General features: G+C 40.3%; 1 protein-coding gene and 2 long non-coding RNA genes across 4 annotated transcripts in view; 1 reads left to right on the forward strand and 2 right to left on the reverse strand.

Annotated features, from left to right (window-relative positions):
* Positions 1-982: 982 nt before the first annotated feature.
* Positions 983-27,945, reverse strand: part of LOC132984526 (uncharacterized) — an 80,045-nt gene continuing 53,082 nt past the window's right edge. The window contains exon 3 of the long non-coding RNA XR_009674944.1: positions 983-997. This is a non-coding gene — a long non-coding RNA (uncharacterized LOC132984526). The remainder of the gene's footprint in view (positions 998-27,945) is intronic.
* LOC132984528 (uncharacterized) lies at positions 3,096-3,594 on the forward strand. The gene is made up of 2 exons (XR_009674946.1): positions 3,096-3,203; positions 3,246-3,594. It is a non-coding gene; the product is annotated as an uncharacterized LOC132984528 (long non-coding RNA).
* On the reverse strand, positions 13,497-27,520 carry LOC132984451 (zinc finger protein 836-like). 2 transcript variants are annotated; one of them, XM_061051322.1, is made up of 5 exons: positions 27,277-27,520; positions 26,844-26,976; positions 20,754-21,603; positions 17,407-19,691; positions 13,497-15,594 (listed from the first exon to the last, which is right to left on the reverse strand). In XM_061051322.1, the coding sequence occupies exons 2-4, from the start codon at positions 26,880-26,882 to the stop codon at positions 18,304-18,306; spliced, it is 2,277 nt and encodes a 758-aa protein (XP_060907305.1). In that variant the 5' UTR covers positions 26,883-26,976; positions 27,277-27,520; the 3' UTR covers positions 13,497-15,594; positions 17,407-18,303. The 2 variants fall into 2 exon arrangements, with proteins under 2 accessions (XP_060907305.1, XP_060907306.1); XM_061051323.1 differs by lacking the exon at positions 26,844-26,976.

The raw sequence follows: 27,945 nt of genomic DNA on the forward strand, positions 1-27,945 counted from the left end.
TGATTTAGTTGTGGTGTCTTGATTTGTTTGTGATGTTGGTTGGTCGGTTGAATTTGTTGATGGTTATTTTCTGCAGCAATTATTTTCTTAAAGCTCCTGTGTGGTAAGAGGTCAAACTTTGTCTCCAGGGGATGCTTAGTGTGACACAAACGTTTTTAGTTGCAAGGTGTTAAGCTGTCAGGTTCACAGTCATTTTGTCTAAAAGTGGAAATCATCCTTTGTAATTAGCATTTAAAATCAAACGTCATTATGTATAATGAGGTAAAATAAATGTATAAAGAAGTTTCTTATAAAAATGTTTGCATGATTGTTATCCTAAATTACCTTACACACATTCATGCCATCATAAGAATTGTTTTGTATCCCAGCTCCATTGGTTGCCTGATAAATCATTCAACAAAAATAGCTATTGTAAACACTTTATCATACTTAGGGTATTATAAAAACTATCCCTTCATCCATTGTATCCTCTGGAGTAACTAGGGTTCTTCTTAAAAGCAGGAGATATGGTGACTACACACCATCTTTATATGACTGAAATACATAAAAAACTACAAAAGGCTGTATAGCCGATATACAAATACACTATATGAAGTATATTTAATTTCTAAGAACTCAAAGTTATATATATCAATACTGTTTTTTAGTTCATTAATATTTCACAACTGATGTCAAGACAATGCTTTAATTTTTTTAGAATGAAATAGAAACAATGTCATAGGTGACAATATAACTGAAGGCAGCGAGTTGACTCCAAGTGTCATCATCAAATATGAGACAAAATGTATTAGGAATCACTATAAAATGTTTAATTATATATATATTACAGAATACAATTATATTGTGTCTTGTTGTTAAGTCTTAATCTATTGTTTGTGGCCACCTCCTCCCACATACACATCCATAGGGCCGCATTGTACCAGGCCTGAAATCCTGGCTGCACTAGTTTCCTGTTAGGGGCTGGTGACAGCATAGGGTCAAGTGAAAAGTCAAATAACTTGCTTTTATGTTGAGATAACAGTCTAAAGAAGATACAATTGACATATTTTAATGTTTGGTGTCCTTACTTAAAAAATGACAGACTTTGATATACATACCTTTTTAATCTTTGTTTAAATTTTCCATTTCCGCCTAAACTACATGTGTGTTTAAATGTGAAAAATTTTAAAAATTAAAATGGTATTGATAAAAACTTTGCATAATTGTAACTAATAACTATCTGTGAACATCCTGTCCAAATTTGGTGAAATTCTGATTCCCAGAGATACATGTGATAAGGCTAGAGCTGTCCCTTTTGGAGAAGCCCTAATTTGACCTATTTTCGTTTTTTGGTAAGATGCATAAAACATCCCAAAAAAGTTATTTTGCAGTAAAATATTTTTATACAACCATCCGTTTCATAAACTAGATATTTTCAAGTTATGAACAAATATGGTTATACTTTGTTCTACCTCGGGTAGGGGTATCTCAACTTTTAGGGGCCAAAGTTCCTCTACTACTATTGACATGCAACACACTTGTGGCGTTTACACACTCAAATCGGATCCTCCGTCAGCTCGCAACCAAAATGACCTTGACCCTCTCCGATGGGCCGCCCTGACGCTGCACTGGGGAAGTGGTGACAATTAAAACAAACAAAACAAACAAGACAGAAAACAAAAAAATAAACTAATGCGCCTACTGAGGCAACCCCATCGATCTTTTGCCTCAAAAACTGGCTCATATGCCAGGCGGACTAGAAACAAAATACTGAAACAAAAATCAACAGCGAAGAAAACAAACAAAACCCACACAGTAAGAGCAGCAGAGGAAATCTGCCAGGCTCCCTAAAACAAAGAAAATAGAAGCATTAGTTGTTCACCTTAATGCATTTCCAAAATAAACATAATACAAAACCATATCCTCAACATCAATTACACAGTGGCCATAGCTTCATTAGACAAAAATACATATCGCTGTGCGTCCCTGGTGTGCTGGGCCCAAACCTTCCCACCACCCTTCCGGCTGGGAACCAAAACACCGCTCTTTTCCTACCCCCCTTTATACCCTCGCAGAGAACAGCAGCTTCTCAGGTGCCACCGGCTACAATCATTTGATTTGAACACTGAATCAAAAACCAATCAAATATAAAGTCAGGAGAGATCGGTCTACACTCTATTAGGCTATATTAATTTTATAGAACTTCTGCTTCATATTTCGTTGTTACTCCTCATGTTAAACACTTTTTTAATCCCAGCTCATCACAGACACAAACTGACACATGTTTACAGTCTGTTTAAATGTCCGACGGTCCGTTTAACGTCTTTTTAATGTCTGTCTTTTCTCCGTTATTAAACTCTGCTGATATTGATAAGTTTCATTGAAGTAGCTGCAGCGTCCAATCAATGAGTGATATTCGATAAGGGGGCGTGCCTGTCAGTAAAAAGACTTCCGCAAAGTCAGCTCTCATGTATCCTCTCTCCTCGATCCTCTCTCCTCCGCTCAGTTCAGTGGGCGCGCACTGTAGCTGTTCCCACTCAACGTTCTTGAAGCCAAAATACGCCCCTTACGGGCGCTTCCATCTTGCAATTTTGGAGCCAGAGTCTGCGCAGTAGGGTCCGGGGGCAGGAGCCCTGGTAACACGCCCCGCCCATTTAGCGTACTGCCCTGATGACTTATGCAGCCCAGCTTCGCTGAAAGTGCTCTGCCGGTCTACGAGTCTTATGAAGAAATGTGTAAGTACAACAAACCACCGTATTCAAAGTCTAATATTTAAACACACTGTGTTTTAAAAAATCCCGCTATTTTGATCATTGTAGGATTGTAAAAATATTGTTAACAATACAGTCTTCTAAAATAAAAAAATAAAAATCACACTGAGTCATACACCAGCTAAATGTTAAATAGAAAGGTAATGTTTTCTTTTCTATTTTACAATCAACAGAATCTAAAAATGACAAATTTCAATCTTCGTCTGAACACCTGTTACAGAGGTCAGGCTGGGGTCACATAGTTTGAAGGAACCTCCTCCTTTTTTCACCTGAGCTTGGACTAAGAGCTGTGCCAGACGCCCTGCTCATCCACTGTGGTAGAAATGACCTTACACCAGCAGCTCTCCCAGATGAAGAGTCCTCTCTGCCATCACCCAGAGGAGCTGATCAACGTCTGCTCAACTGAAGAAGGTGGACAGAGTCTGGTGCTTTGTGACAGTGAACAGTGAGAAGGTGGACAGAGTCTGGAGCTTTGTGACAGTGAACAGTGAGAAGGCTACCATAGTCATCCACAGATAAAACACAGAGATCCTGGTCAATATTTAATTTATTTTTCTTTACATGATGTTGCCCTGTGTTTGAAAGGCCAGATGCTGGAGGGTTGTGTTGGATTTGCTTTTCCATCATATTTTAACAGTCAAACAATCATCCAGGATCTTTATACTTCATTTGATTTTTGTTGGGATTTCTTTGTTAAATTATTTTTTATACTTTCTCCTATGTCCCAGCAGTTCAACCTGTTGGTCTCCCTTACTTATTTTCCACATGTTTAATGAAGCCAGGTGTTGTTTATTGAAGTTTTTTTTTTCATAAAATGTTTAAATAAACTTTTTTTAAATCTGAATTGACTGTCTCTGATTAACTGGAGCACTACAAAGTGTTGGTCACAGTAAAATAATTTAGCAGTTAAGTTTATAGCTCACATTTGAAAAGGCCTTGAACTGACATCAATTTCTTCTTGACCAACAACAGCTAAGACAACAGCAAAGCTTACAGACGAGTTCAGCTTGTTACAGCTGGTCTGAGATAAATGGCCTTCAAACTTATTTAATATTAAACATTTAAAGCCAATAAGCATAGCAAGATACGCATGAGATTCCATTTCCATTTGGGCTTCCGATCAAGCATGAGAGCGTGTTAGACGGTCTCATCGCAGCTCCTGCTGATTTTGATATTACTAGTGCTTCTGCAAACTTTTGGTATAAAAGTATTTTCTTGACCTACAGTTACGTAAGACTTCGCAGACTGTATCCATGCCAAAAGCACCGCTCGTCTGGTTTTCGTGTGGAACATCGATAAGGTGAGCTTCTCTAGCTCGTCTGAGGCTCTGGACTTTATTAACAAGCACATACTGACACTGACGACCACGGGGGATTCTGCTAGCACCGCTGTTATGTGACTTTCAGGTGGTGAGCTGTCTTGTTAAACATAATCTGTTTGCCTCTCAGGATGTTTCGAGTCGTCCAACTGCAAATGTGTAATCAGCACACGGTAGGCTAAGTTACACTACTCGTTGTGATTTATTTCAACAAACTGTTTCTGCTCAGCATACTGTTTATGAGCTGTTTTTCGGACTAGTCTGGTTTCCGACTATTTTTTTCTTAGCTAATGATTCATTCATTTTTTTCTATGCCACGACAATGTAGCCCCGATATATTTTTAAAATTGTGTTCCCTCTACGGTCGGCTAGAATTATTTTGCTTTCACACTGGCAACTGTTTTCGTTGGTCACAAACTGCCCAAAGAGACTTCCCATCCTCCCCTCTTTGGTTTGTGGTTGCTATGGGACTATTTCTGGAGCTATTTTGGCTTCATGCTCGTGTGATTTTACTGCGTTGACAAGTTACAATTTGGTTTGACAGGTTAAATGCACTAAATACATATATGTATATATATATATATATATATATATTTTTTTTTTTTTTTTTTTTTTGGCTTACATTGTAAACAGTTTTTTTGTATCCATAATTCAACATGTTTTTTGTTATCAACCTTTCTGTTACTGTGTCTGTTTTATTGAGTTTCATTACACTATTGTTTAAAGCTGTTCATTTATCTATGTTTATCTCTCTGCCATCCAAATTGCTTTCTACATGCTCTCTCTATGCTCAAGAGCACAATTTTTGGTCATAAGGATAACCTGGTTTGTATTCTGTAATGTGAAGTTTTTTTATTTATTTTATAATATCTACAAAGGTTTGCTTCACTTCTTTTGTTACTTATTCAGTGGGATGCTGCTATACACGTGTCTCTCAATATGCATATACATACAGTTACAAAGTTTCATAGGGTGTGTTGCCTTCACCCCGTTTGGGGAGGTGAAGCGCTTACACTTTATGTTCAGTTTTTATTATTATTTTTTTTTCTTTACCTTACAAAAATGCAATTTTTTTCTATATTCATTCATTCTTTATTTCTTATTTGTGTCTGTGTTTGTGTGTATGTGTGTGTTTGTCCCCACGTATGGTCCCCACCCCATCCTCACCCCTCCCTACGGCTCCAGTTGCTGTCACTGCTTCACCATGGTGAGAGGTAACTATGTCAGCAAACACTCTTACAAGTAAATCAAATACTAACTTGATCAGCTGGAATGTGAACGGTCTAAACAATCCTGTTAAAAGGAAGCGAGTCCTCGAGCACCTTCAGCACCTAGGAGCAGGTGTTGCCTTTTTACAGGAAACACACCTTCGTACATTAGACCACTTTAGGATCAGAAAGGGGTAGGTGGGTCAGCTATTCCATTCAAACTTTCATTATAAAAGCAGAGGTACTGCTATTCTCATCCACAAAGATGTTCCCTTCTCCGTAACTAACTCTATTTTGGACCCTAATGGTCGGTATGTGATGGTCTTTGGCACTCTATATAATACTGCTCTTGAGCTTGTCAACATTTATACCCCTAACTGGGACGATGTAAATTTTTTTAATCATCTATTTAGTTCTCTACCAGACCTGGATAGTCATCACCTAATTCTGGGTGGCGACTTTAAGTTGGTTTTAGACCCAAACCTTGATCGTTCCTCTATCAAACCCTATCCCATCTCTAAATCGTCTGAAGTAATTAAATCATTCTTGGATACCTATAACTATGTTGATCCTTGGCGCTTCAAATTCCCATCCTCTAGGTCCTACTCTTTTTTTTCCCAAGTGCATAAAACGTACTCGCGAATTGACCATTTCTTTATCGACGCCTTTTTACTGGGCTCGATGACAGCCTGTGACTATCAAAGCATTGTCATCGCAGATCATGCGCCCCTCAAACTTGAAATTGCTTTACGTGAGAAAACCTCAAGTTTTTGCCAGTGCATTAAAGTCTGGAGTTAGTTTTGTAGTGGTAATTCTCAGGATAGATCCAAGGTGTTGGTCAGTTAACTTGGATCTGTGAGGGGCTTTGTTGATGTTCATGACGCTGAATGTCTGCTCACATACGTAGGTCGAGCCAAACAAAGTCAGCATCTTCTGTGCCGTCCTCCGGAGGTTTGGAAACGTGGCTTCGTTAAGTGAAGCATAAAAGTCATTCAGTTTAAGAGAGTTGAACTTCTCCTTTAAGACGGAGTCAGACTGAAGATCGATCAGTTCCAATTGCAGCTCCTGTGGTGCTGTTTCAGGGTCTTCTGACAGGTGACAGGACACCAGCTGAAGTGACTTTTAAATGTTTTCAAAATCAGAAAACCGACGGCAGAATTCTCCGTGCAGGTCGTCAAGGGATTTGCTGTATTTCTTTGCATTTCGCGTCGCCTCTTTCTGCATGGCAAGTGTGGGGAAATGAGCGAAAGATTTGTTTGCAATTTGTCTGGAGAATAAAGTTAGCTTGGATTTGAAGGCTCTAACATTTTTGTACATGTCGTGCACAAACTGATCTTTCCCCTGTAGTTTCACATTCAGCTCATTCATGTGTGAAAATATGTCCACAGTAAATGCAAAGTCACAAAGCCAGTTCTTGTCGCTTAGCTCAGGAAATTTGTCGGATTTCCCCATTAACTCCAAAAATGCGCTGATCTCCTCTTTCAGCTCCCACACTCGTTGAAACACTTTGCCCAAACTTAACCAGCGGACACGAGAGTGGTACAGTAAGTCCTGATGATCCGCATCAGTTTTCTCCAGGAACATAATAAACTGACGATGCTGAAGTCCCCTTGCTCGTATAAAGTTAACAAGTTTTACAACTGGATTCACGACATGATTAAGCTGCAATACAGACTTACATAGAGATTCCTGATGGATGATGCAGTGAAGGAAAATAACATCCTGGTCAGGGTTTTCCTCTTTCACTTTATCCTGGATTCTTTTCAGCAGCCCAACATGTTTTCCAGTTAAATTTGGCGATCCATCCGTTGTGACATTGGCAAGTTTACTCCAAGGTAGCTTCATTCTCTCGATGACAGCAGACACCTGGTTATACAAGTCCTCTCCTCGCGTTTTTCCTTTCAGGGACTCCATGGTCAAAAACTCCTCTGTTATCTCAAAACTGTCATTAATCCCTCAGATAAAAATTAGGAGCTGAGCAGTGTCTTTCACGTCATTACTTTCATCCAGCGCTAGTGAATATAACTTAAAGGACTCAGCCTTTTTGTTTAATTCGCTGGCTATATCTTCGTCAATCAGTTCCACACAGCGAGTCACAGTCCTGCGTGATAAACAGATTTTTTCAAACTGGCCTTGGCTCTCCGGACACAAGAGACCTGCTGTCTCTACCATGCATTCTTTTAAAAACTTGCCTTCGGAGAAAGGCTTGCTAGCCTTTGCTAATTTGAATGCCAGCAAAAAACTTGCCTTGGTAGTTGACTCTTGAATCGCAGTTTGTTGGTGAAAAAAATGTTGCTGAGTCTGTAAATTAGCCTTCAACCTCTGCGCCGCAGCCGCCCGTTCTTGCGTGGACTGCTTGCTAGCGTAGTTAGCATGCTTCGTTGCAAAGTGACGGCTGATACTGTACTCTTTGAAAACTGCGACAGTTTCTTGGCATATCAGGCATACAGCCTTTGATCGGACTTCAGTGAAAAAATATTTAGTTGTCCACTCCGTATTAAACACTCGGCATTCACTGTCCACTTTTCTTTTCTTTGATCCGCTCATTTTTACAGAAGGGCTCATACGGGTTCATAGGGCAAAGCGAAAAAGTGAAGAAGGGCGTAATACACCACACTCTGAAGTGCGCCATCTATTGGGGAAACTTACGTTGGGGCATTACAGGGGAAAACGAACGAGGTTTAATTATAATAAAATTTTCTTTAATAATAATATAATTTGGACAAGTTCGGCGGGCCGGATTAAAAAGCCCAACGGGCCGTATATGGCCCGCGAGCCGTAGTTTGCCCATGCCTGACCTAGACCAACAATTTGCAGTAAATCCTACACCTGCGCTTCGTAAGGATAGAATTGCCACACAAACTGAATTTGTCCTTTTAACAACTCAGCGTGCAAAGGAATCTCTCCTGAAAACTCGGCAGAGACTATTTGAGGATGGAGATAAACCCACCAGACTTTTAGCTCACCAGCTTCACCAAAAAGCAGCCTCTCCATTTCTGCCATTAAAACTTCCTCTGGCGTTATAACTTCAGATCACAAGCGCATCAATAGTGAGTTCAAATGTTTTTATTCAGAATTATACACCTCTGATTCTCAGCTTAACCCAGATCTATTTGTGAATTTCTTCAAGGATTTAAACATTCCTCAACTGAATCCAGATTATGTTGCATCACTAGAGGAAACTGTCACCCCTGAAATCATAAAAACATCCATCTTCTCACTGCAGAGCGGGAAGGCTGCAGAGCCAGATGGTTTTCCTGCCAATTTTTATAAAAAATTCTCTGACGAACTTGTGCCCCTTTTACACGCAATGTACATTGAATCTTTTCAGGCTAAAACTCTGCCCCCGACTTTATATCACGCCACCATTTCGCTCTTACTGAAAAAGGACAAAGACCCCCTGTGCTGCTCCTCATTTCGTCCCATAAGTCTTCTCAATCAAGATTTAAAAATTATTGCGAAAGCTATTGGACTCCACTTAGAAGTGGTCCTCCCGTCCGTTATAGCCAATGATCAGACTGGCTTTATCTGTAATAGACAACTATTTTCTAATGTGCGACGACTGCTTAACATCTTACAAACTCCCTCCCAGCACTCTAGTTCGGAAGCTATAATTTCTCTCGATGCGGAAAAAGCTTTTGACCGCGTCGAGTGGGATTACCTTTTCTTTTTTCTTTTTTTTACAAACCCCGACACCACCCTCCCTCATGTCTTTTCCTTGCTCGATGCTTTTGGAGCTATTTCGGGTTACAAGCTGAACTTACATAAAAGTGAATATTTCCCCTTAATTCTCCTCTCCTCCCCCCAAATAAATATACCCTTCAAGATTGTGAAGGATGCCTTCAAATACCTTGGTGTGACTATTACTCAGTCTTACTCTAAACTTTATCAAGCAAATTTTGCTCCTCTCCTTGAGCGCTGCAAATCAGACTTTGCACGTTGGGCTGCTCTCCCGCTCTCTTTGATTGGCAAGCTTAATTCAGTGAAAATGAATACCCTCCCTAAATTTCTCTATTTATTTCAGTGTCTCCCCATTTTTATTTCTCATTCATTCTTTAGAACTCTACAGCAACTAATTACTGGCTTCATTTGGAGTGGGAAACCAACAAGGATATGAAAAGAGTTTCTTGAGAGGCCAAAATGCCTTGGGGGTCTTCCTCCCCCAACTTCCTACTATATTATTGGGCAGCCAACCTAAGTAGCATGTCTTCTTGGCTTCTTCCCTCTAATAATGTGAACCACCCTGCGTGGGTCAACGTTGAGGCTTCCCTTTGCCGTCCCTATTCTCTGTCGGCTCTCTTAGGGGCATCACTTCCTCTTCCCATCTCTGTTCCCAAGCAAAACGTGGTTGTATGGCATTCCTTCAAGATTTGAAGACAATTTAAACTTGCCTTTGGTCTGCAGAGCATCTCTCTTTTCTCCCCAATCTCGGGCAACCCCTTATTTCCTCCCTCTATTCACTCCTCTTCTTTTAAAAGTTGGTGTGTCTGGGGTGTACAGAATCTTGAGCATTTATACATAAATAATGTCTTTGTCAGCTTCTCCCAACTGTCAGAAAAATGTAATATCCCGTGCTGCCACTTCTTTCATTTTCTGCAGGTGAGAGATTTTGTGAGAAAGAAATTTCCTAATTTGCCAACTCGCCCTGCTAAAACTCACCTTGATCATATCGCAACCTTATGTTTAAAATCTCAAAGGGGGAGGCTTGCCAAGATATATGAATATATAATTTCAATTAATAAACCTCTAGCTATTATAAAACAACGCTGGGAGGATGAGCTTGGCTTTAGTATTGGAGATGATGTTTGGGATGCAGCCCTTGTTAATATACACTCTTCATCCATATGCGCATGCCACAGTTTGATCCAGTTCAAAGTATTACATCGCCTGCATTACTGTAAGTCTGCTTTGGCTAGATTATACCCTGACATAGACCCCTTGTTTGACAGATGCAAAATAGTGCCCGTGACCCTCTATCATATGTTTTGGGGATGTTCTAAACTGGATCCCTTCTGGTCTTCATTCTTCGATTTATTCTCTAAATTATTTAATAAAACAATTTCTCCTTGCCCCCTAACAGCTATTTTTGGCGTGACCCGGGTAAACATTTCTGTAACCACTCTTCAGAGCAAGGCTCTAGCATTCTCCTCCTTATTGGCACGGCGGTTGATACTGCTGAACTGGAAAAATGCTGCTCCACCCACCCATACTCACATCATCCGTAATATTATGTCTAATCTTAAATTGGAAAAGATCAGATATTCTGTAAATGGTGCCCTTCTGAACTTTCATAGGACTTGGGATAGTTTTGTTAATTTTGTGAAGCAATTAAATGGGCTACAATTAGACTGATGAATATTCAGCAGATTAATTATACATGTTTTGACCCCCCCCCCCCCCCCCCCTCCTTTTGTAAGTCTGTGTGTGTCTCTTTATCTCTTGTCTTGTCTGTTGTCTGTATGCTTGTTGTCCTTGTTTGTTTTTGTACTCTCTTATGCTTTCTTCTGGACTTTTACTATTATTTTATTTTTTATTAGTTTCTTTTGTTTTACAGTTCACGTGTGGGGTTTTGGTACGTTCTTTCCCACACCACTAATGTTCACAGTCATTTCCGTATCTACCTACTATGGATGTTTTGGTTCAGATGTGCTGTTGTGCCATCTAATTGCAATGTAAACATGCATCCAAGAAAAATGTATAAAAATAATTTTGAAAGAGATTCCATTTATTCAATCACAGACTTGTCAAACAGTCTGACATGTTGTGCTGAGAAGAACTCCATGGAGAGAGGACAGGAAACGTTCAGGGGATGAGTCCTCCATGTTGTCAGGGGTTGTTGATGGATCTGAATCTGAGGGCATCTTCTGTAATAAAGAAAAACAATCATGGAGTTAAATGTAAAGTATAATGAATTTTACTGTGATGTTTATGCCTCAGACCTGAAATCAGATCTGTCCTCAGGTTCTGCTAAACTTCAGGTTCTAAAGTTTGCTTTAAAGACAGGAGAACTATTTAAGAGGAAAAACAAAATATATAATAAGACATGATGAATCCAATAATATGATCAGCTTTATGAATTTATGTTTTAAGACAAAAGTGTTCCTGCCACTTTCTATTGAAGATTATTTTAAACTGTCATCACATGGGCCAGCCTGATAAATTAAACTAATGTTAAATATTCTCATATAATCATGACATAAACAGGGTTACAATAATTAACTTTTTCCAATGACTTAGTAGTAGCCAGGGATGTGAGCTAACAGGTGAAAACTGAAACAGCAGAATCAATATGAGAGGCAGAAATCAGAAGCTAGTATATTTTAATATACATAGAGTTTATATTAACTCAGTGTTAGAAAGGACTGTGGCTTAGTAAGATTCTGTAATACTCCACCTTCTTATATCACTTTAAAGTGAGACAGATCTTTTATTTCTGAAGTGCAAACACATCAACACCTTTAGTTTAGACAAAACTCACTTTAGACACTAGGTGGCGGTATTTGGCTGTTTAGGTTATTGATCAGTAAATTGGGTAATTTGTTGTATCTGAAGCAAGTTCAACATATTCTTTAATATTCTTTAAGAAAGCCAGAATCCCCAGATAAAGATATCTGATAGCATGAGCTGATTATGAACTTTGTCTGTTAACTCAGGCGTTCTGCTTAAGGCTCTCAGCGTGTCACAGAAAGGGGGCGTGTAAAACGTCTTTTGACCATTCTTATTCACAAAAGCGTCAAGTGCAGGCGGTCCAATATAATGAGGTGTGATGATGAAGTTAAAGTGGTAAAACAGGATACTGCAGCTGCAGATAAGGAATGAGAGAACAATCCTGCAGAAAAGTGTTGTGTTCATTCGTACATTAATGTAATAACTTTACCACACACTGCACCACAGTGTCTCCTGTTGATTTCTTAAGTTACAGATACTCACAGTACAACTGTGAAACTTAAACAGTGAGACATGATTTCAGCAGTGTGAGCAGAAACTGCAGTCAGTTAGATTCTTGTGCTTCATGAGAAATATGCAGAAGTAGCTTCAGTATTTAGCTAAAAAAATCAATTCAATGTACTGATTTGGTATTGTGTGGTAATTACCCATTAAACGAATCAGACAGCCAATTTGTGTGCAGAACCTCACCGGAGCTGGAATCAGAGTCTGGACTGCTGTTTCCTTTAAGCACTGATTTCCTTGAAGACAGAAAGAAGAACAATTTAAACATGAACTTCTTGCAGAATCATAGAGGCTGTTAAAATCTTCTGCTAGTCTTCCTTACATTTTAAGAAGGATTATAAATTGTTACTAAAATTACTTTGATGCTGATAGCGGTTACAATAACACGGTCCAATCATATGAGAGATCATTTTACCTTTGAGTCCTATGTGAAGGCGTTCTCTTCAGAATCAGCACTGCAAAGACAAGATGATGGCGTCCACCTTCACAACGTGCTGCTTCAGTCTGGCTGCATCATGGTCACCTACAGGAACACCACAGAAATGCAATCAAAGTACTTCACTTTATTTATCAGAGGATGTACTGTATGCAAAGTAGATTTTTTTTTAGCTGTAATTCCTCAAAAAGATTTGAGACTGCTTTGTTATTTGAGAGCACAGATTGTTTCTTTTCCCTTCTCTCTGTTTGCCTGTACATGACCTCTTAGTGCTGTAAAAGATGCTACAGTAAATCCTGGATCAGCTGTGTGGATGGTGTGACTGTGTGGTAAAGCTTTGTTAAAGTTGTCACGCACATACTCATATGCCTTTGGAGAGTAAAAGTGCAGTGTGGTGGCAAACTGCTTATAAAATATAAAATAGTATTTTATTGGTGAGGTGCCCCAATCAAAGCGTCCTACAGAGTAGCAGCAGTGGGCTGTAGAGGGAGGAGACGAGCGCATTATGGAGAGGAACGCACCGGAGGGGGGCGAGCTGGGGGAGAGACGAGAGACCAGAGAAAAAGGAAATCCTCAGTTTAAAATATAATGTTGGTGAAAAGAGGGAAATAGGATGAAATAAATGTAAATGTTGAAATTCTTTTGAATGCAGAGGCTGTGGATGTTCAGCTTTCTTTGGATATAAAAAGGCAACAATAGCCTGTAGTTTAATCATGGTGTTTCTCTTTGTTAACTATTATTGAAGCGAAATCAAAAATAAATGCATGACATTTAAAACATATTAACATGTGTGGGGAAAAACGTGATCTTTATGTCTTCTTTTATTGTGCCTATGTCTCCTCCTAACTACAATAACAGCAGCATGTTGTGTGTAACACTGGTCTCCTGCATTAACACCTTCCTTTCAAAGGTGTTAAATACAGACACCGTCACAATCACCGCAATGTTTGTCAGGTTTTGTCAATTTTTAGTACAAATTCTCAATGAGCGTCATTAAATTTACAATATGATCAACTTGTGACTGTTGAATTAGTGTGTGGAAGCTAATGCAGAATATTTATCAGTTTAAGCAGCATGATGCTCGGTTAATATTACATTACACCACCGCAGGTTGTTGATGTTTGTGTTCACGTTTCAGTTAGTCTCTTAAATCAGTAACAGTTATATTAAATCAGATCTTACCTTTAGTTTTATCTGGATACATAGAGAAATATTCTACCCTCGTATATAGTACTATGAATTTCAGTCCTCACGGTGAAAGTAAAACCTGTTACTCTCGGTATAGCCCACTTATCACTCAGACTGTAAACATGTACACATTAGTAATGATGCAGGACAGATTACAATTATTTGACTTTGTTTTTGTCCTAGATACTTTTTTGAGACTTTACCAGACGTATTTATTTTTGCTGTAAAATAACTGTACAGTCAATGAACCTCATCTATGAGCGGATTTTATATTACGATTCTTGGTTTTAAATACAATTTAAATCACAATAATGATATAACAATATCAAGAAACATAGCATGTCAGTTATTAGGTTTGCTCATTTTAAAAAATAAAATAAAAAGATAAATCATGCCGGATAAGTAACCTAGCTTTACAACATTTCAGCTAACCTTAGACTGCTTATGTGTTAGCTAGCTAGATAACGACTTTAACCAACGACACATAAATCACTCTTTTTTACTTACCGAAAAAACTGCAAAGATCCCTTAGATCCAACAGGTCGGTTAGAACAGTTTACTGCAGAACAACTCATTTTGCCAGCTCAAAAAAGACGAAAAAACTGAACGGAAAAATTCAATGGCGTCTCGGCTTTCCTTCACTACGTAACTTTTGCTATTCACAAACAGAGCTACGCAAGATCGGCGGCTGTCAATCATCGTCAAATATGACGTAAAATCCTGTTTTTCAACCTCAAATAACTTATTTAAAACAAACTTCACAGAAAAATGAGCACTTGAACACAATGTAGGGTGATAATAACTAATGATCACAGCAGAGTTTAGGTTTGGAAAAAAATGATGTGACGAGTATTTTAACTTTACAGTTTGACCCACATCCCTTCTGTTATCATTGAGGAGGTGGGGTTTATGACCTATACTGCAGCCAGTCAGCAGGGGGAGCTCTAAAAATAAAAGCTTTACTCCACCGGGGACCTTGTCCCGTCCATTATTTTTACAGTCTATGGTTTCAACGGGTGAAGTGTCTCCTTAAACTCTTTGTATCGTTACAAGCTAGTAGGCTAATTTAGCCTAACATTACAACAGCTCTGATGGCCTAACAGTTATAACACACGCCCCATGTACAGAGGCTGTACACCTCGGCCCTTTACTGCATGCATGCTTCCAAAATTCCCTTTCTCCCTTCAGCTGCACTATCCAATAGAGACAAAAAGCCCAAAAATAACTTTAAAACCCCACATCATAGCTAAACATTCACAGTTAGCAAAAAACATGAAATCCATGGTAACTCATTCTTCCATGATGGAAAGAAAGAAATGTTTTTGAAATATTCATACATGGCTCCATGTAGTCACAATGTCAAATAAAAGGTGTAGATTAGTCAGAAAGGAGTGCTGTAAATCTGCCCTTCATCGCTCTGCCCAACCAGCTGTACGTGTTCACAAAAATGTTGAAATGACATTTGTCAAGTTGGCTTTGTCAAGAGAACTGAATCTGGGGAACTGTATTTGGGCGAGAAAAAAAGACTATAGTTTCAAAAAAAGTGTATTCAATTGCTTGTTGAGCAATTCAAATACACATATAGAAAACTCAAATTCACTTTCTGTTGACATAACCTTCTACCCATAGGAAATACTCCAGAGAGGACTGATGAACTTTTATCATCATAAATAAAATGTTCAACACCGCTCTGGTGGAGGTTAGGATTTAGAAGAATGAGCAGTTAGCAGATGACTACAGGGACTGCTTTAAGTTGGTTTGAATCCTACTTATCAGACCGATCTCAGTTTGTACATGTTAATGATGAGTCCTCTATGCACACTAAAGTTTGCCATGGAGTCCCACAAGGTTCAGTGCTTGGACCAATTCTTTTTACATTATATATGCTTCCTCTGGGAAATATTATGAGGAAACACTCCATACAGTTTCATTGTTATGCAGATGATACTCAGCTTTATGTATCAATGAAGCCCGATGGTACCAGTCAGTTATGTCAGCTAGAAACATGCCTTAAGGACGTTAGGACCTGGATGACCAGAAATTTTTTGCTACTTAACTCAGACAAGACTGAAGTTATTGTGCTAGGCCCTAAGAACCTCAGAGAGACTTTTTCTAGTGATGTGACTGTCCTTAATGACATCAGCCTGGCATCTAGCACCACTGTTAGGAATCTAGGAGTTATTTTTGATCAAGATATGTCTTTTAGCTCTCACATCAGTCAAGTTTCAAGAACAGCCTACTTTCACCTTCGTAATATATCCAAGATCAGGAATATCCTGTCGCAAAGTGATGCAGAAAAACTAGTTCATGCATTTGTTACCTCCAGACTGGATTATTGTAACTCTCCTTTGTCAGGGTGCTCTGGCAAATCTCTAAAGACTCTTCAACGGGTCCAGAATGCTGCAGCTCGTGTACTGACCAGAACCAGGAAATGGGACCACATTACTCCTGTCCTGGCTTCTCTGCACTGGCTCCCTATACAGTCTAGAATAGAATTCAAGATCCTTCTTCTCACCTACAAAGCTCTAAATGGCCAGGCACCATCTTATCTTAAGGAGCTACTAGTGCCGTACTGTCCCTTGAGAGCGTTGCGGTCCCGGAGTGCAGGCCTGCTGGTGGTACCTACAGTCTCCAAGTGTACTATGGGAGGTAAAGCCTTCAGTTATCGGGCTCCTCTCCTCTGGAACCGCCTTCCAGCCGGGGTCCGGGAGGCAGACACAGTCTGTATTTTTAAGATTAGACTTAAAACTTTCCTTTTTGATAAATCTTATAGTTAGGGCTGGTGCTGGTGTAGACCAGCTCTTAGTTATGCTGCTATAGGCTTAGACTACCGGGGGAACTGGCACCTTGAGCTCCTCTCTCTCTCTCTCTCTCTCTCTCTCTCTCTCTCTGCATATACAGTACATCATATTACTGCATGTATCTATCTATAAATCTCAGTCACTAACCACCTACTTTCCTGGGAGCTCTTGAGCTCCCCTAGGCTCCTCAAGATCATCGGTTGACGGCTTGCCAGAACAACCCCCACCCCACCACTACCCCCTCCCCACCGGATCGTGGGTTGGCGGCCTGCCAGAACAACCCCCCACACCCCCTCCCCTCCCCACCGGATTGCTGATGGACGGTCTACCTCCCCCCACCCCATTGCTCTCTATCCCTCTTCCTGCATCTTATCCCATCTCTCCCCCTATCCCTTTCCAAGCCCGGCGCAGTCTAGGCCTGTGAAGACTGTTTCGTCATGAGCCGGGGATCCGGCTGAAGATTTCTGCCTTTTAATAAGGCAGTTTTTTCTTACCACTGTAACTTTTGCTGCTTTGCTAAAGTGCTCATGATGGATAGGCCGGATCTTTGTAACATAGCAATAAGTAAGGTCCTTTACCTGCTTTTTGTAACATAACAATGAGTAAGGTCTTTTACCTGCTCTTTTGTAATGTTAACAGACAATGAGTAAGGTATTTTACCTGCTTCTTGTAAAGTGTCTCGAGATAACACTTGTTATGAGTTGACGCTATACAAATAAAAGTTGATTGATTGATTGATTGATGACTAATAAACATATCTGAAAACAAGCCCACTACTGATAAAAACGGTATGCCATCCCCCCCCCACCCCCCCACGGTAATATTACTGGAATCAACATGACACACAAATTGCGGGACTAGATGCTTTTGAATGATCAAGCAGGTGAACACACGTGTCAGCTTTTGCTCGAAACTGGAAAAATGATCAAGGCTTTGAATACAAACAAAAACAATAACATTGTATATCCTGTAATAAGTCAGTCGTCATGCCCCATCTTACGAATGCTTGAGCCCAAGAGCGAGTTCAATTGTTGTGTCTGAGTAAAGTCATGAGTCCTGAAATAATACAAAACCATCAAACATTCGATATGTGTTCTGATACCATAATATTTATTATTTAAAAATAACGGATGTCATGAAAGTTATTGTGCAACGATACCAATCATATATCTAGCAGAGAGTGTGAAATTAGCTACAGTTAATACAATCAGTGATCAAAGTTTTTCTGCTACTATCATATATTTTGAAACCAATATCAACTAGTACTAATTACTAGTTATAATGATTGGTAGTAGAAAGGAAAGATTTTAAAAAAAAAAGAAAATTAATCTTTATTTAAGTATTGTATATTAAAGTAATTGTTCCCAGCAAACAGACACTAAATGGTTTCTCTCCTGTGTACGTTTTTGTGTCTCTTCAGATGGGAACTCCAACTATGTTTATTACCATTCTCAGAGCAGCTGAGGGTTTTCACACAAGTGTTGCATCTTGACCTCAGTCTCTGGTTGTAAATGTCTCTCTAGATCCGAGTTCAAGGCTTGTTCTGGTCCACCAAAGTCCTCTCGATCAGCTCCACTTTTTTATATAACACTTGGCCAAGAGAATCTTTGGTCATGAATACACCTGCAGGGTTTCTCTCCTCTGTGACAGGTCAGGCTTTCTCCCCAGTGTGAGCTTTAATGTGTCTGTTCAGATTCCCTTTCCCTCGAAATTCTTTCCCACACTCAGAGCAGCTGAAGGGTTTCACTCCCATATGAATAAGCATGTGTGAAGTCAGATTTCCTTGTTGGTAAAATCTTTTACCACACTCAGAACAGCTAAAGGGTTTCTCCCCTGTGTGAATAATCATGTGTTTGGTAAGATTTCCTTTTAAGATAAATCTTTTACTGCAAACAGAGCAGCCAAAGGGTTTTTCTCCTGTGTGAACTAGCATGTGTGAGGTCAGATTCCATTTTTGGTAAAATCTTTTACTGCAAATAGAGCAGCTGAAGGGTTTCTCTCCTGTATGAATTTGAATGTGTCTGGTCAGATCTTGTCTTGTTTTGAATGTTTTTTGGCACTCAGAGCAGCTATGTGATTTTTTATGAGTCTTCAGTCTCTTATTTGTAATGCATTTCACAGAGTTTACACCTGACTGATATCCAGCTGTCTCTTGCCAATTACCACTGTTTTCACTCCCTGGTTCAGTAGAGTCTTCAGTCTTTTCACTTTTTTTAAATTTTGGACTTCTTGCCATTGTTAGATGGGACAGCTTGAGGGATACAGGAACTGTTGGGACAGAGATTGGGGGATGACATGCACCAAATAGCATCAGAACTGGGAGTTGAACTTGCGTTAGGGACTGTGGCCTCTGTACAAGGGGGACCTGCTCTTCCAACTGAGCTAAACCAGCTCGCCAAGAGTCTTCAATCTTGACCTCAGTCTCTGGTTGTAAATGTCTCTCTGGATCCGAGTCCCTCTCTGGTTCTGCTCCTCCACAGTCCTCTCCATCAACTCCCGTTTCTGCCTCTCTTTTCTCCTCAGTTTGGTTTTGATGAAACACTGACACTTGACCTCCAACACACTTGTGTGTCTTTAACTGTTTAAGCCATGAAAAACTTTGGTTACAGATGCAGCAGCTGTAGGGTTTCTCTCCTCTGTGATGTGCCATGTGAAGTGTCAGACTAGACTTATGTTTAAATCTTTTACTGCAAACAGAACAGTTAAAGGGTTTTTCTCCTGTGTGAACTAATATGTGGGTAGTCAAATTCCATTTATGATTAAACCTTTTACCACAGTCAGAGCAGCTGAAAGGTTTCTCTCCTGTGTGAATTCTTATATGCTGGGTCAGATCTCTATTCTTTTTGAATGTTTTACCACACTCAGAGCAGCTATGTGACTTCTTTTCATTCTTGGGTCTATTATTTTTTATGTTTTTCACAGAGTTTAAACCTGAAAGATGTTCACTGATATACATCCAATCATAACTGTCCTGAGTCTCAGCTTCAGAAGATTCTTCAATCTTGACCTCAATCTCTGGTTGTAAACGTCTCTCTGGATCTGAGTTCCTCTCTTGATTAAACTCTAAAGCCTGACCTCCAACACACTTGTGTTTCTTTAACTGATAATACCAGGAAAAATTTTGGCCACATGCACTACAGCAGTGGAGTTTCTCTCCCCAGTGGAGTTTTCTATGACGTGTCAAACTAGACTTTTGGTTAAATCTTTTATAGCAAATAGAGCAGATGAAAGGTTTTGCTTCACTGTGAACAAACATGTGCCTGGTCAGATGCTCTTTTTGGTTAAACCTTTTATCACAGTCAGAGCAGCTGAAGGGTTTATCTCCTCTGTGAATTCTTATGTGCCTGGTCAGATAATATTTTTTTTGGAATGTTTTATCACAATCAGAGCAGCAATATGGTTTCCTATCAGTCAGTGGTCTCTGGTCTTTAATATTTTCCTCAGAGTGTAAACCTGATGGGAGTACTATAGTCTCATTCAAAAAAACACCGTGAACACAGTCATCGTGTTCAGAAGAGTCTTCAGTCTTGACCTCAATCTCTGGTTGTAAACGTCTCTCTGGATCTGAGTTCCTCTCTGGTTCTGCTCCACCACAGTCCTCTCCATCAGCTCCAGTTTTTGCCTCTCTTTTCTCCTCAGTTTGGTTTTGATGAAGCTCTGCAGCCTGACCTCCAACACACTTGTGTGATTTTAACTGAGAGGGCCAAGAGAATCTTCTGTCACAAACAGAGCAGCTGAAGGGTTTATCCCCTCTGTGATGTGCAGTGTGAAATTTAAGTGTATGCTTATAGTTGAATCTTCTACCACAGTCAGAGCAGCTGAAGGGTTTCTCTCCAGTGTGAATCCTAATGTGTTGGGTCAGATCCCGTTTATTTTTAAATATTTTACCACACTCATTGCAGCTATTTGATTTCTTATCAATCTTCAGTCTCTTTTTCAAGTATCCCACAGAGTCTAAACCTGACTGATGTTCTCTGGTCTCCTTCCAATCATTATCCCTCTCATCAGTCTCAGGTTCAGAAGAGTCTTCAGTCTTGACCTCAATCTCTGGTTGTAAACGTCTCTCTGGATCTGAGTCCCTCTCTGGTTCTGCTCCTCCACAGTCCTCTCCATCAGCTCCTGTTTCTGCCTCTCTGTTCTCCTCAGTTTGGTTTTGAAGACGCTCCAAAGCTTCAACACACTTGTGTCTTCTTAACTGTGTACGCCAAGAGAATCCTTGGGCACAAACAGAGCAGCTGAAGGGTTTATCCCCTCTATGATGTGCTATGTGAAGCGTCAGGCTTGAATTATGTTTAAATGTTTTACTGCAGACAGTGCAGATAAAGGGTTTCTGTCCTGTGTGAACTGGCATGTGTTTGGACAGATGCCCTTCTTGATTAAATCCTTTACTGCAAAAAGAGCAGCTGAAGGGTTTCTCTCCTGTGTGAATTCTCATGTGTCTGGTAAGATTCCTTTTATTTTTAAAATATTTACTACACTCAGAGCAGCTATGTGATTTATTATCAGACTTCAGTCTCTTGGTGGAGTTTATCCCTGGCTGATTATCTATCCTCTCTGTCCAATCATCACTGTCATCAGTCTCTGGTTCTGAAGAGTCTTCAATCTTGACCTCTGTCTCTGGTTGTAAATATCTCTCTGGATCGGAGTCCCTCTCTGGTTCTGCTCCTCCACAGTCCTCTCCATCAACTCCTGTTTCCATCTGTTCAGTTTGTCTCTGATGAAGCTGTGAGGACTGAGGTTTCTCTTCATCATCTTCACTCTTCACAGAGACAGGAGTGAAGGGGAACATGGTGGTATCAGCCTCCTCCAGTCCTTGAAGCTGTTCTTCCTCCTGACTGATCCACAGTTCCTCCTGTTCCTCTTTAATCTGTGGGGACTCAGTGTCCTCCTGGTCCAGAATGTGGCTCCACTCCTGCTGCTCAGGTGGAAGCTCTTCTTTACTCACCAACAGCTGCAGGACACAGTAAACAAAAATCAAACTGATGTTAAAATCCACCACTCTATCAGTCTATAATACTAGAGGATTGTTTACAAAAGTCAGAAATGTGGTCTTCATAGCTGGGACTGCTGTCAGTTTATGACAATCTCATAAACTGCCTGAACGACAATGTGAACCTCCTTTTTGTCACTGAACTTTGTGCAGTGTTAGCCAGGCTTATACATCCATACTTCAAACTGTAATAGAATAAATAAACAAGAAAGGAACAACCTTTATCTAATTCCATCCAAGAAATGAACCATTGATCAACATTCAGCAGTCATGCAGAGAAGGGGAGGATGAATCATTATTCTTAGGGATATACTGAATGATAAAATAGTTGCTGATGAAATTATTCAATTAACAGTTCAGCCAATTGACTATTCAGATACCACTATTTCACTTTTTAATTATTTGTGTCTGTTTTTCAAATGAGCCTTGTGATGTATTAAAAGTGTAATGTCAAAGTCTCACAAACAGCATGTCACTAAACTGATTCTGATACAGCAACTGTTTGCCCTCTAACATCACACTAGAGTTTGTCCAACAGCAGACTTTTTCTTTTCTTTTTTCACATATCGTATTTGTGCTTTTTTTTTTATTATAGTAACACCAGACAGACAAAGAAAAACACAAGAGATAAACTACACCTACATAAAGCAGGACAAAACAAGACCTACCCGCCTCCATCCAACAAACCAGTCCACAGTTCCAGACCCTCCCTCCCTACCCCACCCCATCCTTCATTAATAAAAAGTAAATCAAATCGTAAATAAAGGAAAGAGGAATTTGCTCAACAAATCAACGAACATTTGTTAGCGTACAGGTTTCATCTAAACGGAACACGGAAGAAGTAATAATACAAATTTTAATAAAAGAAGCAGATAAAGAAAAAAGGGAGGCACTTGCCAAATCAAGAGACAAGACATTTTGCAAACGCTAAATCAAACTTCAATGATCATGGTATGTGTGTATATATATATATATATATATATATATATATAACACCATTTATTTTTGTTGTTGTTTATTGCTATACTGATATCAAATCATTTTACATGTTTCTGTGTATTCTTTCTCATTATTTGGGTTAGGGTAGGATTCTTTCCATTGCTTCAGTGATCCATTCTTTATAAGATGGTGTGTTGAATTGAATCCAATAAATCATGATGCCTTTTTTAGTGACCATACAGAGAGAAACATTTTTTTGTTCTTTGAGAAAACATAATTAAAGCTGTGGAGGTCAAGTACACATGTTTGTGGTGTGAATTGCATGACTGAGTTAATATGGATCAATGCTTGTTTTGTTATATCAAACCAAACTTTAATTTGAACAGAGTCCCACAGCAGATGAAGTAATGTTCCTTCAGCAGAACCACATTGAACACAATTATTACCCTCCCTGATGCCCATTTTGCACAGTTGTGAAGGGGTGTAGTGTGGCCTGTTAAGGATTTTGTACTGTGTTAGCTTATATTTTGTAAATCGAAATGGTTGTCTTGCATTATTCCAGATGTCACTCCATGAAATAATGCTCCCATGTACTGTATATTTAGATCACCGTTCCATTTCTTTGTGCATGTTTCAAATGGATCTTTGAACGGGTTGTGGTTCACAATACTGTGATTTGTTGTGTTTCCAATTAGTTTTGTACATGATTTGAAGATGATAAATGATGCTTCTATTGGGCTGTTTATGAGTTCCTTTGGAAAAGTTTTCATAAAATATAGAGTTTTTGTGATAATGTTAAGGCTCTATAACATACTTTCTTCTATGTTCTTCCAGTCTTTCATTCCGTACGGACCGAGTCGGAAACACACGTGATCCGGGCAAACGGTCGGTTCGACTTTACTCTCAGCGTGTCTGCAACTTAACAATAGCAATGTCATCTCACAGCCTGCTACATTAATTTAGAGGGAAAAAACATATTTGATATAAATACAAACGTAATATTAAAATGTACCCTAAGATAAGAATACAACATTTACGACCCCCCCCTTGTGTTTGGTTTGTCAACAAAGTCAATGATGACTAAAAGTAATCAGCTCTGCGAGCGCACTACAAACCAGTGCTCTGAAGTCGCTGACAGTCTTACTTGCCTTGCCAGACACACATTCCCCTGCTGGTCTTGCCTAATCAAAATGGATTATGTTAAACAATCCACTACAGAACATATTCCAGACGTTTTAAGAATTTCTTCAACATAAGCCTTCAGAGGGTCCGTGTCCTGCCACCTTCAGAAGTGTTCTGATGACTCGGCTGTAGTTGGATGCATCAGAAAGGCAGAGTACAGGGGTCTCATTTATAAAAGAGTGCGTAGAATCCATACTTAAAATGTATGTGGGCCATAAAACCCAGAAATGGCGTGCGCACAAAATAATTCAGATTTATAAAACCGTTCGTACGCACACCTGCACGCAATGTTCCCTTTATAAATCACGATCCACCTGGAAATGTGCGCACGTAGAAGCCCCATGTTCGGCCCTCTACACGCCCACATTCAACCATAAATGCTCAACGCAAAGCAGCATACAAACGAGGGGGCGGAGCAAAGGTTTCCAGCGCTGGATCACGGTGAAACCCAGAAGTTTAGACAAAGAAGATAAACTTTCTGACAAGAAAATGGAAGAGAATTGCGATGTATAAAACAGCTGGTTTAATGATTCTGATGACGTGGATCTGTCAGTAAAGTTTGATATTTAGTCAAATCAAATGTGTGAGAGGCATCAATATACATTCTGCAGGCTTCAATTCACTACTCTACTGCGAGTCTATAAACGTGAACGAGACAGAGAGCATATTAGTCTCATTATATTTATAAGATAAGATAAACCTTTAACTTCCTTCCTACAACGAATACATTTATATATATGCCTATATTGAGTAGAGCTTTTTATAAGCGCCATGGCTGAGTGAGTAAAGTAAAAAAACATAAAATAAGCTTTTGCTACATTACATCATGTAGTCCTGGTAACAGAGAAGTTGCAAAGTGCTGTCCCATTTGTATTTAACCATTGGAGCCCTCGCAGCCTCACTCAATCACTTTCCAGGTGAGGTCAATAAAGTCAGTCAAGGCTCAGGTACAACGTCTCTCTCTCTCTCTCTCTCTCTCACACATCTGATTTCATTACACATCCAAATTAATATTTTGCCTTAAGCTTTTAAACTTCTTTAAACATTTTGAAACTTTTTATTCCTAACTATTTTCATTAATACACACACTTGTCACTGATTTGTCTTGTATGTTGTCCGTGTGTTTCAGTCATTCTCCTGGTGTGTTTGGAGGTAGATCGATGTCGAACGTTGCACGTGGTTCAAAACAGTTTACCTCTGCTTCCGTGCAGAACATCGGCCCGACAGGGATTGCCTAGCATGGTCCTTAGCTGTACTTTTTGTAGGTAAATGTGCGATGTTTATGTGTCAGACATGTCTGCATCTTCATGTAATCAAGGAATCAAGTTTGGTCACCCTAACCCTAACCCTTGGTCACCAAACTTTGGTGACGTATGGCTCGCCGTTTTCACGGGGGACTTCTATGGTTGGTGAAACTCGCGGGGGATAGTATTTATATTGGTCAAATTTGCAGAAAAGGTTGTAGTGATGGGAAAAAATTGCAAATTGCCAGAATTCACAGGGATTGGTTAAATTTGCGTTAATTGTTGCGATCGCGACATCACAACTTCCTGGAGAGACTGAAAGCTTCGTTCACTGAATCGTTCAGTACTTCACCGCAGCTCTGCCTGTGAATCAGAACTTAATAAGCTGAAACACGGCCGAACATTTAGTTCTGCTCGCGATCGTACTGAGAACAGCCGGTGGTGAATAATAAACCAATGAGCTGAGAATTTAGTTGGATAAAGCTACAGTTTGCAAACTGAAAGCTGCTAAAACAATCACATATATTTTCGCGACAACTAGCCTAATTGTTATTAAAATATTTAGTCTCGTGCTTCCTCAACTTCGAGAGAATTGAGACATGAGAGGGCGGGCTTAAGGGTTCTTGTTCATTGTACTAGTACGCTCAGTGTATGAATCACTAACTGACTGAGAGGGAGAGAGAGAATCAGGACTCCTGCAGTACTACAGTTCAGTCAACGTGTGAATCACGAACCCTACTGTCCTGAAACACCATCCAATTGAGACTGTCGTTAGTGGATGTTAAAACAGTCCGCTGAGTGAAATTAAGTTGGATAAATAAGCCGTTTGCAAACTGACAGCAGCTATAAAAAGCTCAGTTCAGGACACAAATCCAATCACTGACCAATGCCTCAGAGGCTCCAGCACCAGGGGAGAGGGAGAGGCCGGAGCGACTCACTCTACTTGGCACGCCACTTGCAGTCTAGAGAGAGACATGAGACGGGAGAGAGGAGACAGGAGAGAGAGACACGAGACAGGAGAGAGGAGAGAGAGACACGAGACAGGAGAGAGGAGAGAGAGACACGAGACAGGAGAGAGGAGAGAGGAGAGAGAGAGGAGAAAGGACAGAGGACAGACGAGAGAGCAGACAGGAGAGAGAGACACAAGATGGGAGAGAGAGACACGAGAGAGAAGAGAGGAGAGAGAGACACGAGACAGGAGAGAGGAGAGAGAGACACGAGACGGGAGAGAGAAGAGAGAGACACGAGACAGGAGAGAGAGACACGAGACAGGAGAGAGGAGAGAGGAGAGAGAGAGGAGAAAGGACAGAGGACAGACGAGAGAGCAGACAGGAGAGAGAGACACAAGATGGGAGAGAGAGACACGAGAGAGAAGAGAGGAGAGAGGAGAGGGGAGAGAGAGACACGAGACGGGAGAGAGGAGAGAGAGACACGAGACGGGAGAGAGAAGAGAGAGACACGAGACGGGAGAGAGGAGAGAGAGACACGAGACGGGAGAGAGAAGAGAGAGACACGAGAGAGAAGAGAGGAGAGAGAGACGGGAGAGAGGAGAGAGAGACACGAGAGAGAAGAGAGAAGAGAGAGACACGAGACAGGAAAGACGAGAGAGCAGACAGGAGAGAGAGACACAAGACGGGAGAGAGAGACACGAGACAGGAGAGAGGAGAGAGAGACACGAGACAGGAGAGAGGAGAGAGACGGGAGAGAGGAGAAAGGACAGAGGACAGAGGAGAGAGCAGACAGGAGAGAGGAGAAAGGACAGAGGAGAGAGAGACACGAGACGGGAGAGAGGAGAGAGAGACATGAGACAGGAGAGAGGAGAGAGGAGACACCTACTCTTTTCAGTCGGTGATTCGGTTCAGTTCGCTCACCCATAAGATTCGGTCTTTTCAAACGAATTGTTCACGAACGACACAAATCACATCTGGGCAGTGAATGTAAAGATCTGTCTCCACTGTGGAGGTGGGGCCTGAAAGAGGGAAACACAACAGTGAGGCCCGTCAGAGGCCGTCACCCCTATTCTTAGAATTGGAGTAACATCCACTATTGTTTATGTACAAGTTCATTAAATATGTCTCAAAGTTAATGTCCTTTAAGCTCCATCAGACATTACTATTATAATCCTTCACAACATCCACTGAAGAGTCTTTAAGTAAAGTCAATGATGTTGTTAGCAGGAGCTAGCTGCAGCTAACACTGTGCTGTGTGCGTCTGTTAGCTAAAGGCTATGAGCAGGAAACACGTTTCCAGCAGTGGAAAGAAAACCTACCTGCTCTCTGCAGCTTGATTTCAGGTGTTAAAATCACATCCAGCACTTTTCTTTGTCGGTGGAGCTCCTCTTCGTATCCACATGTTGTTGTTTCTGATATATCTCTGATAACCGCAGCGAGCAGCCGCCGTCTGAAGAAATCTTTAAGATCCTGAAACCCGGACATCTGACACACATCCAAGAGTCACAGAAGGAAAACTCAATGCTACGTGTCTTCTGACATTAACCCAACCTTAACCATACCATAACCTGCAAGATTAGCACAGCCACAACTGCTAACTTCTTCTTCTTCTTCTTCTTGTAATTTTTTCCGGCAGTTTAGATGCATCTAGGCGTATTACTGCCCTCTACAGGTAGACGGGAACTAAGTCATTCTACAAAGTATAACTTTAGATTCTTGAAAACAATTTTGTAGCATGTAAAAATTAATAATTGCTTTTGCAATCAAGTGGTGGTTCTCATATTGACCAAGCAACGTTTTAACTGAAAAACAAGTTATCCCCACATCAGACAATCTTTCAAATAATGCCTTTCTTTGTAAGGTGTCATTTTTACATTGTAATAATATGTGTATAACTGTTTCAGGACTTCCACATTCACACAGTCCACTGGGATGTTTTCCTATAGTGTGTAAACAGTGGTTTAACCCACAGTGACCCAGCCTCAGTC

Source organism: Labrus mixtus, chromosome 12, assembly GCF_963584025.1.
Source record: "Labrus mixtus chromosome 12, fLabMix1.1, whole genome shotgun sequence".
NCBI lineage: Eukaryota > Metazoa > Chordata > Actinopteri > Labriformes > Labridae > Labrus > Labrus mixtus.